This window comes from Stegostoma tigrinum, chromosome 20 (assembly GCF_030684315.1).
Source record: "Stegostoma tigrinum isolate sSteTig4 chromosome 20, sSteTig4.hap1, whole genome shotgun sequence".
Taxonomy (NCBI): domain Eukaryota; kingdom Metazoa; phylum Chordata; class Chondrichthyes; order Orectolobiformes; family Stegostomatidae; genus Stegostoma; species Stegostoma tigrinum.
Genome location: NC_081373.1, coordinates 29,751,076 through 29,765,876, shown reverse-complemented (window position 1 = coordinate 29,765,876; position 14,801 = coordinate 29,751,076). Strand labels below are relative to the sequence as shown.

Below are 14,801 nucleotides of genomic sequence, written 5' to 3'. Positions count from 1 at the left end.
AGGCTTGGTAATATAGTTCTAAGCCAGGAGGGGAACTAGCAGGTGGTGCTGTTGCCATGTATTTGCTATGCTTGTCTATTTAGATGATAAAGGTCACAGGTTTGTAAGATTTTATCAAGGGAATGTTGGTTAATTATTACAATCCATCTTGCAAATTGCTGCCACAGCATCATTTGTGAGGGAAGTGAGTGTTAAAAGTTCTGGTGAGGTGCTGATCAAGGGGCTCCTTTGTTATATATCGAATTGGCTTTTTTTGAAGGAGTTTGGAGCTCCGCCTGTTTGGGGAAAAGGAGAGTATTCCATTACACTATTAACTTATGCCTTCTAGGTGGTGGACAGACTGTGAGAAGACAGGAGGTGATTTACTTAATGCAGAATCTGGAGGCTTTGACCTACTTTTGTTCCATGGTGTTTTGTATGGAAAGGCCAGTGTTCATGGTAACACTAAGATTGTTGACAGTTGGGATACAGAGATGATAATGCCTTTGAGCATCAAGGAGAGATGGTTAGATTTTCTGTTATTAGCGCTGGTCAATTCTTGGCTCTTATGCGGCGAAGCCCATTTGCCCCTTACTTACCCCAAGCCTGGACGTTATCCAGATCTTGCTGAATATAGATATGGACTGCTTCAGCATTTGGTGTGCAATCATCAGCTTTTATTACCACTTCTGACTTTTGGCAAGCCACAGATGTAATTCTGCAATTCCAGAGGCACTACCAGGGAATGGAAGGGGACCTCCAGTTCCAAAGGAAGGATCATACCAAACTCGAAATGTTCACTCTGTTTCTGTCTCCACAGATGCTGCCAGACCCGCTGAGATTTTCAGCATGGCCTGTTTTTATTATCTCTCTGGCTTTTACCTGGTCTACACTGCACACTTCAGCTTTCACACTTGTGGATTATAAAAGCCCACGTTTAGTGGAGGTGGCCAATGATTTAATAGCCAGCTATCTCCAAGCAGAAATCCTGACCGGCCCCCAGGGCAACCCTCACAAAAATGGGGTGTGTTATGTTTGAACATCAAATTGCTACTTCTGTACCTTTTACACCATTTTTAATATACCGTCATAAAAATTCAGGTCTGAATGTCATTTCTTTCAACTGCAGAGCTCTTTTGAACTGCAAAAGGCTGCCTCGGGGCCTTACCAGAGCAGCCAAAGCAAACAGCCTACTCTCTGACTCCTTTCTTGTCCCTTTTTCTGCATTGCACCTTTTCGTTCATTACCTTCACACTTACAAAGATATTAAGAGATCAGAGTGGAATTAGTCAAGTGGGATTAGAGTTTTACAAATAACAGTGGTCAACCCCTGTGTCTGGACCATCTGGATTGAAGTAAATATGTCCTGGTCTTCAAACATGAATGTTGGAGCATCAGATTGAAATGTGGCAAGGATAATCCTCAGTATCAATATGAAATAGACCAATCCAGGAACTATGAATATCTAGAGCCATCTCAAGGACAGAGAGAACCACTGAACAGTTGGACATGCATGTCTTGACAATTGGCCAAGGGTATTTGAGAGATCACATAGAGGCGACAGTGAAAATCAAATGCATAACCTCTGCAGGATCTCACTGACACCAACCTCACTGTCCTCCTGCTGACCACAGATCATTCTGAAGCCAGAATCCAGAACAAATGGCATTGTGGACAAAATCTGTTTTCATGAAACTGTTTTCCTGTCTGTGACTTTCCAGCCAGCTCAGTGAAATACCTGCTCACACTGAGTGTAGGAACACAATGTAAGCCTATCGTTCGCTGGCAGTACTAATGCAGCCTGTTGAAGAGTCCTGCCAGGATACAGAAGCACGAAGATGAAAGGCAAGACGTTCATGTTACAGTCAGCATCACTGATGTCTGTCACCCTAATGGCAACAATTCAGTTCACCAGCATAGGACACTATAGAGATGCTCTGGCATTAGATATCATAACGAAAGTGAAAGACCTGCTGCAAATACTATAATCCCGAGACTCATGACTTACGTTAATTGAGGTCCTACTGTACTAGAAAGAGTCTAAAGAATACTTTTTAATGGCCTCCCATGGTGAATGTCTGTTCAACAACTGCGGTCAAACCAGAAACACAGGCATCCAAGAAATATTTTTAATAAGGCTTAATATGGAGCCAGGTGTATCAGTAATGCTTCGTCAGATGCTGTATAATTGTTTGGTCTACCATTATTTTAAAGTCCCCAATTTCCACATTCCTGAAACCCTCCCTTATGACTGACCTTATTGCCACTTGAACCTTATCCATGTATCAGTCCGAACAAAATGAACTGCTTCCAGGCCCCAATCTGGGGTTTTATATCTCAAAGTTCCATCTAAATGGGGCCCACTTGTTAAATTGGGTCAGGTTTGCCATTGTACTTATCAGTCAGTCAACCCTCAAGTTCGTGGCCGACTATTGGCCATATGTACCAGTTCAACATGTATAACTGTCTCTGCTCCTCATGTGCTAGGCCACAGTTATCCATTTCTATCATTAAAATTTAATTTGTAGGGAAAATTATTCATAAAGATCAATGATGAGTGTTCATGTAATTAGAAGGCAACTAATGATTGCAAAATAATTAAATGTGGTTAATGATCTCATTGCTACTATAAAAGCTGTTGCTGGCAGTAGGTCCCTGATTTTACATGTCTAGCAGTTAAATAGCAAGATATGATTTAAGTTATTGTCGTCATTGCTATTTACATTCTGAAAGTTAAAAGAACTCCAGCAAATTAGCACTATCAGTTTTGAAGCTAGTTTTTCTACCCACAGGCTGGCATCTTTGAAGATGACTTCTATGATGGAGCTTGGTGTGCTGGGAGGAATGATTATTCACAGTGGTTTGAAGTGGATGCCAGAAGACTAACTAAATTCACTGGAGTTGTAACACAAGGAAGAAACTCACTTTGGTCGTAAGTAATCCCACCACCTTTGGAACAAAATAAATATTTTGTAGCAAAACACCTTTCACTTCTGCAGACAATGCCTTCATCTTTGTGCCAGCTCTCTGCAAGAGCAACCTAATCCCTATTACCCTGCCTTTAGATCCTGGTTATTATTAAATTCCTTTTTGAGCTCCCATGACTGATGCCTTCCTGACTGCATTACCAGACAGTGTTTTCTAAATCCTACGTAAAAAAACTTTTCTTCATGTCTCCTTGGTTCTTTTGCCAATCGCCTTAAACCAAAATCCTTTGGTTCAAAACTCTTCAACTGATGGCACCAGTTATTCCTTGTCTATTTTGTCTAGACTCCTCATGATTTTGAATATCTCGATCAGATCTCCTCTCCACTGCCTCTTCACTTTTGTTTTCTGTAATAAATGTGTATGAGTTAGATTGTTAATTTTTGTTTTGTTTCCCCAGGACAAACATTGTATATCATGGGTTCTTATCAACAAAATTGATATGTGCTACCTGTCTTGATAGTGAAAATCAGTTCTATGTTTCTTTTTATCAACCTGTCCTGCCATCTTCAACAATTTGTGCAGGTACACCTCAGGTCCTTATGTCCCAAATCCCTTCAAGAATAGTATCTTTTATTTTATTCCTGGCGATATATATCAATTCACATTTTTCTGCATTAAATTACACCCTCAACCTCTTAGGCCATGCACCTAGCTGTCTGTATCCTAGCGAGTTTTGAAAAGATTTACAGCTCAGATTGAGGTTCTAGATGTGAGTTTGCTCACTGAGCTGGAAGGTTCATTTTCAGACATTTCGTCACCATTCTAGGTAACATCATCAGTGAGCCTCTGACAAAGCGCTGGCGTTATGTCCCGCTTTCTATCTATGTGTTTAGGTTTCCTTGGGTTGGTGATGCCATTTCCTGTGTTGGTGATGTCAATTCCTGTTCTTTTTCTCAGATGGTGGTAGATTGGCTCCAAATCAATTTGTTTGTTGATGGAGTTCCGGTTGGAATGCCATGCTTCCAGGAATTCTCGTGCGTGTCTCTGTTTGGCTTGTCCTAGGATGGATGTGTTGTCTGTATCCTGCTAAAATCTATTATTATCCAGCGCAGAATTCACAAGTATTCCAGGTTTTGTGCCATCTGCAGTATGTAATAGACATACATTTTGTTATCACATTTGAGAAAGATGTTGGTGTTAGAATTATGGTTATATTTCACTTGAGCTGAAATTTTTTCATTGTATTTGCTAGAATAGAAAATACTGCAAGGCAAAGGAAGTGAAATCTGTATTTTTGTCAGTTCCTCACAGTTGCATTCCCTTCATGTCAGTGTCACAAATCCAATAGACAGCTCCTGACTTCCACTTTAATAGCTCCACATTTAATTTTTTTTCATCTGTTCACTTACGTGCCCTTATCGTCTGCTCTGATCTCAAACAGAATCTACACACCTTATCCAATGCTGAAGTTACCCCCCATAAGCTTAGTTTCTTCTCCAGTACCAAAATATTTTCCCTCAGTAAGTCTTAGCTGTGTATAAACATTAATCAATCACAGATTTGAAAGTTCTCTTATATTTGAGAGACTCTACCATTTCTCTCAACACGTCATTCCAGAAGTGACAAATAATCACTCTTTAGCTGCAAGTCTTTTCTTCCCTTCACAGCTTGGCCATCTTTCTACAGCTTATTCATATCGGCATGCTTAATGCTGGTATGGATTGTCCTACCTAGTACTTAAACTGGAATTGCACAGTTCCACAACATCTTCATCCACCCTGATGCAAAATTTTAAAATCTTTGCTTTGTAATCATTTATCTGTCTACTTTCGAAAGAATCACAGAATTTTCATTGTGCAGAAGGAGGCTGTTCAGTCCATTATAACTGCACCTGCTGTTCAAATGACCACCATTACCTGCTTTAACCCTATATCTTATATTTCTATCCAAATATTCATTAGCCCTTTTGAATGCCTCAATTGAACCTGCTTCCACTATACTTTGAGGCAGTGCATTCTACTTGCTGAGAGAAGTGTTTTTTTTGCCTTCATTCATCCTTGCTTCTTTGGAACATTACTTTAACTCCATGCCCTTTCATTATTATTCCTTTTATGTTTGGAAATTAGTCTCTCCCAAACTACCCTGTCCAGCTCACTTATCATTTTGGAAACATCGATCAAATCTACTTTCAGCCTTCTTCTATCGAAGAACAAATCCTGTTTCTTCAAATTATCCTCATAAACTGAAGTTTCCCCATTCCAGAACCATGAATATGCATAGTATTTTCCTATGTTTCTTTAGGTTTTTCAAACTTGTTCTTCTTTAATCATTTTCTTTCTAGTCAATAATCTTAAACTTTTTAGATATGTTTTATCCTACAAATCTCCTTTACCCAAAACTAGCCATTCAATTGCTCACTCCTTTGAAAAAAACATTCCGTTGGAAGTAGACATACTCACTGTTGGATTGAGCTTAGGGAACACCACTTGAGTGAAGGCAATTGCATAGCCTCACTCAGGACATATCCTGAACAAAGGGACTGTCGTTCAACCCACTGCAAAACCCCAAAACAAAGTCAAATCTTGGCCAAATGATGAAAATTTTCTTCAGCATCCAGGCTGGCAAACAATAGTCGTTGTTGCTAGTATGTGGATTCAAAACAGTTTGGAGTTATGCTCGACTTAAATTGAGTAAGAGAACTCATACAGCAGTACCCGGGAGACTGCATACCCTGGAAAGTCTGCCAATATCCAGTTTAGAACAGATAAATGGCTTAGCAACATCAAAATCGGAACCAATCAAAAGAAATGTTTGGTTAACTGTTAAAACTGTTCTAATGGAGGTTGACATTGGTGCAGCAGTTTCAGTGATCGCAGAACTACTCTTTAACAAATTCACTCTGGACTCCAGCCCTTAAGTTTGCGCAAGATCTCAGCCAGACTGAGTACAGGCCAGGGAACTGTTACAATCCAGGGTAACAACTTGGGTTCCAGATTCTTATGGAAAACTGCTGGTTCAGTTACCAGTGATAGTCGATTAGAAAATGGCTGTCTGAGTGAGGTCCTAATGAAATACCTAGAATTCTGTCAGAAAGGTCTAGGGACAGTCAAAAGAGTTAAGGTCACCCTGCGTGTTGAGCAGGAAACAATGCCATGATTCTGCAAGACCTACCCAGTGCCATTTGCCTTATCGGCAAAAGTGGACGCAGAAATCAGGATACTAGAAAGAGTAGGAATAATCAAACCAGACCAGTTAGTGGAATGGGCAACATCAATCATACTGATTGTGAAGGGTGATGGGTCAGTTCACCTTTGTGGGGATTTTAAACAAATGGTCAACCACTTTTCACAGCTGGATATATACCCAACCTCTCACACAGGGGATTCATACACAAAACGGGCAAGATGGGTGGCTGTCTTTCATGGAGCTGGACATGAACCATGCTTACCCGCAATTGTGACTGGATGAGGAGTTCCAGACGTATGCCACAATTAATACCCAGAAAGGCTTGTACCAAAGCAGAAGACTGCCATTTATCATATCATCAACCTGCATCCTTTTCCAGCAGACAGTAGAGAACATTTTACAAGGTTGACCCCATGTTGCCATTTATCTGGATGACATGCTAATAACCATGGAAAAACAACAAAGAGCACTTGGAGAACGTGGGTATAGTGCTTAAACATTTCTCCAAAGTGGATCTATGCCTTAGAAGGGAAAGATGTGTGTTCCAGGCACCTCAAGTGACCTACTTGGGCTCCAGAGTTGACAAGACTGGATTACACTCATTGGAAGAGAAAGTGAAGGCGGCTAAAGGTGCCCTGGCTTCTATGTCTGCACCACAGCTTAGACCTTTCCTTGGATTTGTGAATTATTACAGAAAATTCATACGTAACCTGTCCTCCATCTTGGCACCCTTACACTTACAATTGAAATTGTCACATAGCCAAGAAGTAGCCTTTGGGGAAGTGAGAAAGCAGCTGACGTCATCTATGGTGTTGGCTCACTATGACCCCAAGTGAGATATGGTACTGATTTGTGATGCCTCCCTGTATGGTATTGGGACAGTGTTGGCTCACTGGTGGGCCAGTAGAGAGGAATACACAAAGTGTATGCTTCCTGGAGTTTGGCTGATGCCAAATGCGAATACACCCAGATAGATAAAGCAGGCTTGGTGGTTATCTTCAGTGTGAGAAAGTTCTACCAGTACTTTACGGTCGTAAATTTGTAACAGTAATGGACCAAAAATCACAAGGCCGTGCTGTCCATAGCTTCTGGTTGAATTCAGCGGTGGGCCCTTATTCTCAGCACGTAGAATTATGAATTGGAACACCATCCAGGAGGCCAAGTGGCAAATGCGGGTGCCTTGAGTTGCCTCCCATTGACAGCTACATCACCAGTGGTGCCTCCCCTTGATCTGTTTTTAAACTTTCCGGGACACCGCTGACAATACCTGACTGTGAATGCAAAATGATCCTGCCCTGGCAAAACTAAATTGGCTCGAGTTGATGGGGGAAACAAAAGGCCCATCACAACCATAATTGAAACCATCCAGGAGCTGGTGAGACTAGTTTGCTGATGTTCAGGGATGTTTAGACAGGTTTGTCTACAGTATCTCTCGTTATTTTTTAGCCTGTTTGCCATTGTTCTCAGAAAAGATGGCATCCAGGCCATCCAGCAATATGTTAGAGAAGTGGAGCATTTTGAAATGTATAATCATGACAAGCAAGAAAAGATATGCAGCCCTTTAACACAAATCAGATGTTTATGAATTGAACCAAATTTTGGAATTGTATTGCTTAAGGACATAATAAACCAGTGCTCACCTTCATCGCCCATGCAACCCCCTCCTTCATCTCCAAAGCACAATACGTATTCTCTACCACCCTCCACGCTCCCCCATCCCTAGACCCTTATCATAGACAGGGCTCACTTGCCCTGTACCCACTCCTGAATCACCTTCTGGAATCCTTGGCTCCTGCTTAGTTGATGTCAGAAGAGATAGCATCTCCAGGATCTGACAGTGTAGTGGAGTTTAGCATTTTTGTTGGGTGTGAAAGGGAGGTAAACACAATTGGGAAAGAAGGTATTCCTTGTTTGGGGTTGGGATGAGGGTGGTGATCACTATTGTGGTGTATAAGGGGATGTGATTACTCTTGTAGGGAAGGGAGTGGTGGTCATGTGGGTAATGTATGAAGCAAAGGAATGCTGGTCAATGAATAATTATAGATACTCAGCCTTTGGACACTTACACTTAACAAAATACAACATCGACTGCTGTAAAAAAAGGTTTGAAATTGAAGAAAAACTTTGAGATTTAAATTGTGAAATTATATGTTTTTTTTAGAAAACAATTCCGTTGTATTACTTCCTAAAGTATAAAGACATGTTTTAATACATGCCAACTAGTGTGTTAATTCTTCTTGGCTCATCATTAAAGTTTCATCAATGATTTTCTACACGGAACACTATCTAGTTTTCCAATATTATTAGACATCTGTTTACTGCATCGTATTGCATTATTCAGTTTGATTTTTCTTTGCAGATTGCCACCAGGCCCTTTCTTTTGTTGGGCATTTTAATTTTAATTTTATTTAATTTTATTTTAATTTTTTTCAATTTTCTTATTTCTTCTTTTTTTCTTTTGAGCCCATCATTCTAGAATAACTTGGACGCTGCCACAATGAATGTGTCATCATTTTCAATAAGTCCCTCGAAATGATGTACAAATTGTATAATGTACTTAGCAGTGATATTTAAAAAAATTAAAATTTCTGCAAGATGTTGTTGTGAACAAAAAGTGCAAAATATGTTTTGGGCTCCTTTTGATTGTTTTGAGTTTCTTTTGAAGAGTATTGATGTGTCTGCAAAGACAATTTACTGAGCAGTTGCACACTTCTGTATAAAGCAATGAAGTTCCGTAACTAAAATTAGATGAAGTGATCATAGTCTGAAAGGACTCTCATTAGACAGAAAGAACTGGTGGTCAGTTTGACCCAAGGGACACCACATCTCAGGCCAGAAACAAAGTTACAAGGTGGGATAACAAAGTGTGGAGCTGGATGAACACAGCAGGCCAAGCAGCATCTCAGGAGCACAAAAGCTGACGTTTTGGGCCTAGACCCTTCATCAGAGAGGATTCGTGATGGCCTCATCCGGCATGGGACTAAACTAAACTAAATATAAATAACTGATCAAGTTAGCTTTCCTGTGAAATAAACAAGGGCTGCTGGTTCCTCTATTGGCAAAACAGATGTCCACATTACAAAGGTTAGTGAGAAATATGCACCAGGTGAGAAATACACAGGTCCGGTGACAGCTCCATCCAGACCAAACTCCTCAACAAAGACAGACATCCATGATAAAATTTCCTTTTGTTTTGAGCATTATTCCTTTTTCCATTTGAAGGCAGAAGAGCTTAAATGCAGAGTCTGGTCCCAAACCTGACCAAAAGAAATCATGAAAGGTGAAAAGGTAACTGCAGCAGCATTTCAACAATATTAGAGTAAAATGTTTTCAACATGATTTATTTTATGTTATGAGCACCTCACTGAAATTGGCAGTTCATCTGTGCTGGATTAGCACATCTCATATTAGCTGAATTCTGCTAACTCTTTCAAAACAGTTCAGCAACATTTGGTACAATCAGTGAATACATACACAGGTCTCCCCATGTGCTCCAATTAAAATTGCACAGCATGTTTCTTTCATGGTGCCTGATCATGGGCCAACAGTATGCTTGGTTTGTTTATATCAAGAAACTGTCAGAGAGGTGGAAATTATAAGCAGACCACTGGGACTATTAAAAGATCATTCAGCCTTCGTTGCAAGTGCAGCTAAGCTATAAGACCATCCCTATTCTGTCAGATTCTGATGTATTCTGCTGTGGAGCGCGATGGGAATGAAGTAAGCAGGAGCTGGACAGTGTTTTGCCCATTTTCTAATAACTATTTGGAAAATAATGTATTGTGTATGATATGCCATTAAATGACCGGACATGCTCATCCTAATTAGTGTCTTAAGCAGAGAAGGTTTTTGTGCAATTTGCAATTTGAAGTGAACTCTCCAGTGAGTGGGCTTGTAACTAAAGGAGCACTGATTAAAATTGCAAGACCCTGCAAAAGAATTAGGCACCTTATTTTTCTTTGAAGCGTGATGCCTTTCACTTTCTTTTTGCTGTGCCGGGGAAAAGTTTCCAGAATGTAAATCAGATGTGTGGGAGGGGATGTGGCTTGTTTCATTTAATCTTTCTTAGCTCTACAATCAGTGCTGTCGGTGCTAATTAAAAATAAAACACAATGATAGAAAATGGCAATGATTTACGTGCACTAAATGCATTTTAAAAAGGCAATCAATTTGCCAGCTTTCTCTGGGATCATTATATTCTTTGCAGCTTCTTCAATATGGTTGGCTCTTAGAGAATAACTAATTCATTGAATTGTTAATGCATTTTTCAAATGGATATTGTCTACAGCCAATTTTAATAAGCTATCCTTTCATTTTCCTTATCCATACAGATGTAAGGAGGGAATAAGAATGTTAGCAGGGGTATAATTATGGATCAACTTTACCTTGGTCAGATTACTTCAGTTGACCCAATTGGGGTCAGCACAGTGGAAGTTAGATTGTAGGTGATTCATGTTGGGAAGTCACAGTGCTTGTTTAAAATGTCAACAAAGCACCACATAAAATGGAATCACTCAGAGAGGAAGGTTCACTTCAGATCTGGTGGAATCATTATTTGACATTTACGTTCTGGACTTGCTTTGAGAGGAAAAGCCCTAGTTGTATTTAGCTATTCTGTAGATTTGAATAGGATAATACAAAACCTGCTTTCAGATGCAAAGCTAATTTTACAATTGTGGATGTATAATGTAAATGCATTAACTTTGCAGCTGGAGTGGAAAAGAAAATTGGAAGTAACCACTGGAAATATGAAGACTGAAAGTAAGTTTAGACTGCTAACTGAGTCTGGGCACTGTGCTTCACTAGTGGAAGGGGTAAATGATTAAGCTGGTGGCTTGAAGCAGAATGATTTGCCCTTGATGCTGAAGAGCGTCTTGAATGTTATTGAATCAACACTCAGCCATGGAAATGGAAAATATTCTATTACACTCCTGATGTATGTTTTCTAGATGGTGAATAAGCTCTGGGAAGTCAGCAATCAGTTACTCACCGCAGAATTGCATGTCTCCCACCTGCTCTTTTAACCGCAGTATTTCTATAGCTGGTCCAGTTTAGTCTCTAGGCAATGGTGATGACCAGGGTGTGGATGGATTTGACAAAGTAGCTACTGAGATTGTGTTTCTCCTCACTTGAAACCCAGAAGATGGGGACATAGTCTCGAGACGAGTTTTGACAAGTACAAAGATTTTAAGAATTGTGGTTTTGAGGCTGTCTCTTGAATTTCAGGTAAAATGGAAGAATGAAAAGAATCATGTGATTTGTTCGGCATTCTGTTTGTCAAGAAGCTTAGATGTCGTAGTTGTCGAAGATTATAAGATGCCTCAGTTTGCCTTACTGTGAAGAAGATGCAAGATTTTCACACCTATAAACAGCTACTTGGACAGTGGTTCTGTTAGGAATGTGAGTTATTGTAAATGTTGTATCAGATAATGATTCTGAAAGTGGTAATGATGGAGGCTGCACTAAGCTCCATTCAATTTAATGATGTTGTGCTGTCTTGGGGAGAGAATCAGAACTCTAGTTTAAGATTCCAACGGAGACAGACATGTTATCCCTGGCTGCTGATAACCTGATGAATTATGTCTAACTAGCCAATATAATGTTACCTATTGTTATGCAACAAACTATATCTTGTTATAAAGAAATGCCGCTACCTGTAAAGACTTGTGGTTCATCCTCTACTACTGTAAATCAAACAGACCTTCTGATCCGCTATTTGAAAGAGTTGGTGGTAGCCCTCCAACTCAATAATTTAGCTAGTAGTGATTGTTCCACAGCATGCAAACATGGCGATCATCAGTGGGATTATTGTTTGTATATCTCAAATTAATAATGGTGCAAAAAGCCAAGAGAGAATTTTCAAGAAGGCCCGTGAGTTTTCTGCTTCAAAGTCAGTAACATTTCACGAATACTGAGACAGTGAGTCAGCAGAACAAGCTGTCATGTGTCTGCAGCTCTTGTGCAATGGAAAAAGCACCATTCCAAATAAAAACCTTCACCTCACAGCTGGTAAGAAGTGTAGGAGAAGCAGTGTGGGTTAGTAGGAGAATTTAAAAAATTACTAGTTACACTTGGCAGTCACAGAGTCCTTAGGGAAGAAGGTTCGATAGGGATTCCTGAATTGAGTGTCGTCAGGAAAACAATTGTTTAAGAGCTCCAATAGTAAAGTTTGGTGAGCAGCAGGGAGGACAAAACAAAACCAAAAGAGCAAGTTGGGAATGATAAAATGTTAAAAAGAAGCACTTATTGTACATGGGAGGGTTGCTGACATAATGAGAGAGCCCCTTATGGTGTGGCTACAACAGAGAAGTCAAGGGCAGTGAAGTAATGACTGATATCGCAGCATCAGCAACATCATGGGGTAGATTTAAAGTGACAATTGTACAATTGAAAAGATTTAAGAGATAGAGTCTGACAGAAGAATTTTAATCTATGAAACAATCTATGAAGATTTAAACAGTGAATTTGGCTGAACGGTTTATTAAGACTGCAGCCACAGAAGTTCATTTCAAAAATCAAGCAAAGGGTGGTGCATTGTATTAGGTTGTGAAAGAGGGGAAACTGTAAGTATTTCCCTTCAGAAACCAAGAAACCTCTATCTGGATTACAGAAAATAGGAAAACCTCCATTACGTGCAGAAGATAATAAACCACCATTTTCATCTCAAAAGATGGGAAAAACCAAGCAAGCAATAGAGGGATAATAGAACATCTATTTCATAGAACATCAAACTTCAAAAGTAAAAAAAAAGAAGCATTCCCGTAAGTATAGAATCAGAAGCTTTATTGGAAAGAAATAATATAGTGTGCTACTGTTCGAAGTTTAAAACTTTGTAACATAAGAACAGGAAGGCTGTAAACAAAAACAAAACAGAATTGTGGATGACAGAAGCCTGAAACGAAAACAGAAATTGCTGGTGGCACTCAGTAGTTCTGGCAGCATTTCTGGAGAGAAAGCAGAGTCAACATTTGGGGCCTAGTAACACTTTACCAGAACTGAAGACAGAATTGCTACTCTACAGAATTAAATTGTCTGCACAGTAGATTAAAAATATATTGACACTACAAGATTAGAAACTTAAAAGCAAGGAAACAGCAATAGGATACTGCAGATGTAAAACAGCTTTAAAGGAATACAAGTGAAGAATCATGCTAAGAAGGACATGACAGGAGAAACAACTCTACTTTAAAAATTTGAGATCAGAGATGACCAAACAGAACTTAATGTTGGACATCTCTGTGAAAATATTCTTAAGGTAAAGAATTGTTCCAAAATTAAGTGCTAAGGCTCAAATTGAACAAATAAATACACAATTGTTGAGATTTATTTATTGTCCATCCTTGGTTAACCTTGAGAAGCTGGTAGTAAGTTGCCTTCGTGAATAGCTATATGCAATCCATTTAGTGTTGGTGCACTCACAGTGGGTGTGGTGGGGAGGTGGGCAGAGCTTGAAGATTTTTATCTAGTGATACTGAAGGAACTCAGATGAGGACTTTGAGAAATATATCGAATAACACTGATTGAAATGAGCAATCAAAAGCTTGATGCATCGGCACATCTGTCAGAAAGTTAACAGTGGCTATTACTGAGTATGGAGAGGTCCAGAACCAACTTACACATAGCTTTGTGCAGAATTTTGAAATAATCTTTACCAATATGGAAGAGCTGGCTAAGCTTATGAGAGCACATGTGAACTTAACAATGATGTGGTATTTAATGGCTAATGTCTTATTTTCCATTGCAAAACAAGCAGAAGCCACTCAGGCCCTGAGTGCAGCAGTGGAAGCTCAGGCGAGGTCATTGAATCTCAGCATGTTGCCATGCAGGCTCCGACTTTGATATACTGTTTGCTGATATCAGTGCTTAAAACGGCTTGTAGGTACTTGCAGCAGTCCAACAACATGTGCTCCAGCAGTTGCGAGGAATGCTGAAGCTTTGCAGTGTCGGAGTTACAGTGATTCCATGATGAATGATATTGCAGTCCCCTCTCAGGCTGACAGCATTCATGCTCTCATCGCTGCCATTCTGCCAATATCCTTGCAGGTACCTTTCAACAAGCTAGGCAAGATGGCAGATGTTGCATTGACAAAATAGTGCAGTCTAAATGTCAGTCCTGTTAAATCCAAAGCTGCTTGAGATCACCCCACAAGGCTATGTGCACTATCACCCACTGATCACCAGCAGCCTTCTCCCAGTTACATTACAGCTACTGACTTGAATTGCTTTAGGGAGACTAGAACAGACAAAGGCACATGCAAGTTGTGCACCAAATGAAAACACAAGTTGCTGTTCACAATTACAGACAATCAACTGCTGAAATTAGTTATAGATAGGAAGACTTTTACAGAAATTTTGGTTGACACCAAATTAATGTAATTGCATTGAACATACTTCAATTCTGTTAAAAAGAAACAGGCATATTTATGAAAGAGATCAGAGATAATGGGGACTGCAGATGCTCTAGGCCCGAAATGTCAGATTTTGTGCTCCTAAGATGCTGCTTAGCCTGCTGTGTTCATCCAGCCCCACACTTTGTTATCTTATATTTATGAAGGAGTCCCTGTCTCTGATATTCCATGGGGAGTTTCCTGATCTTTAAGATCAGCATAGCCTCAGAATACTGTTGTAAGTCGCTCTGCCCTATTCCTGAGCCCAGTCATCCAGTAATTTTGGAGTAAATTTTAAGAAATGCTGCTACTAGCAGAATG

The 14,801-nt window shown here is 39.8% G+C and overlaps 1 protein-coding gene across 1 annotated transcript in view; it reads left to right on the top strand.

Moving 5' to 3' along the window:
• The window catches only part of cpxm2 (carboxypeptidase X (M14 family), member 2), a 133,646-nt gene that overhangs the window by 37,241 nt on the left and 81,604 nt on the right, over nucleotides 1-14,801 (top strand). Inside the window, exon 4 of the mRNA XM_048551466.2 lies at nucleotides 2,772-2,911. Within this exon, the coding sequence (XP_048407423.1) occupies nucleotides 2,772-2,911 (140 nt within the window). The remainder of the gene's footprint in view (nucleotides 1-2,771; nucleotides 2,912-14,801) is intronic.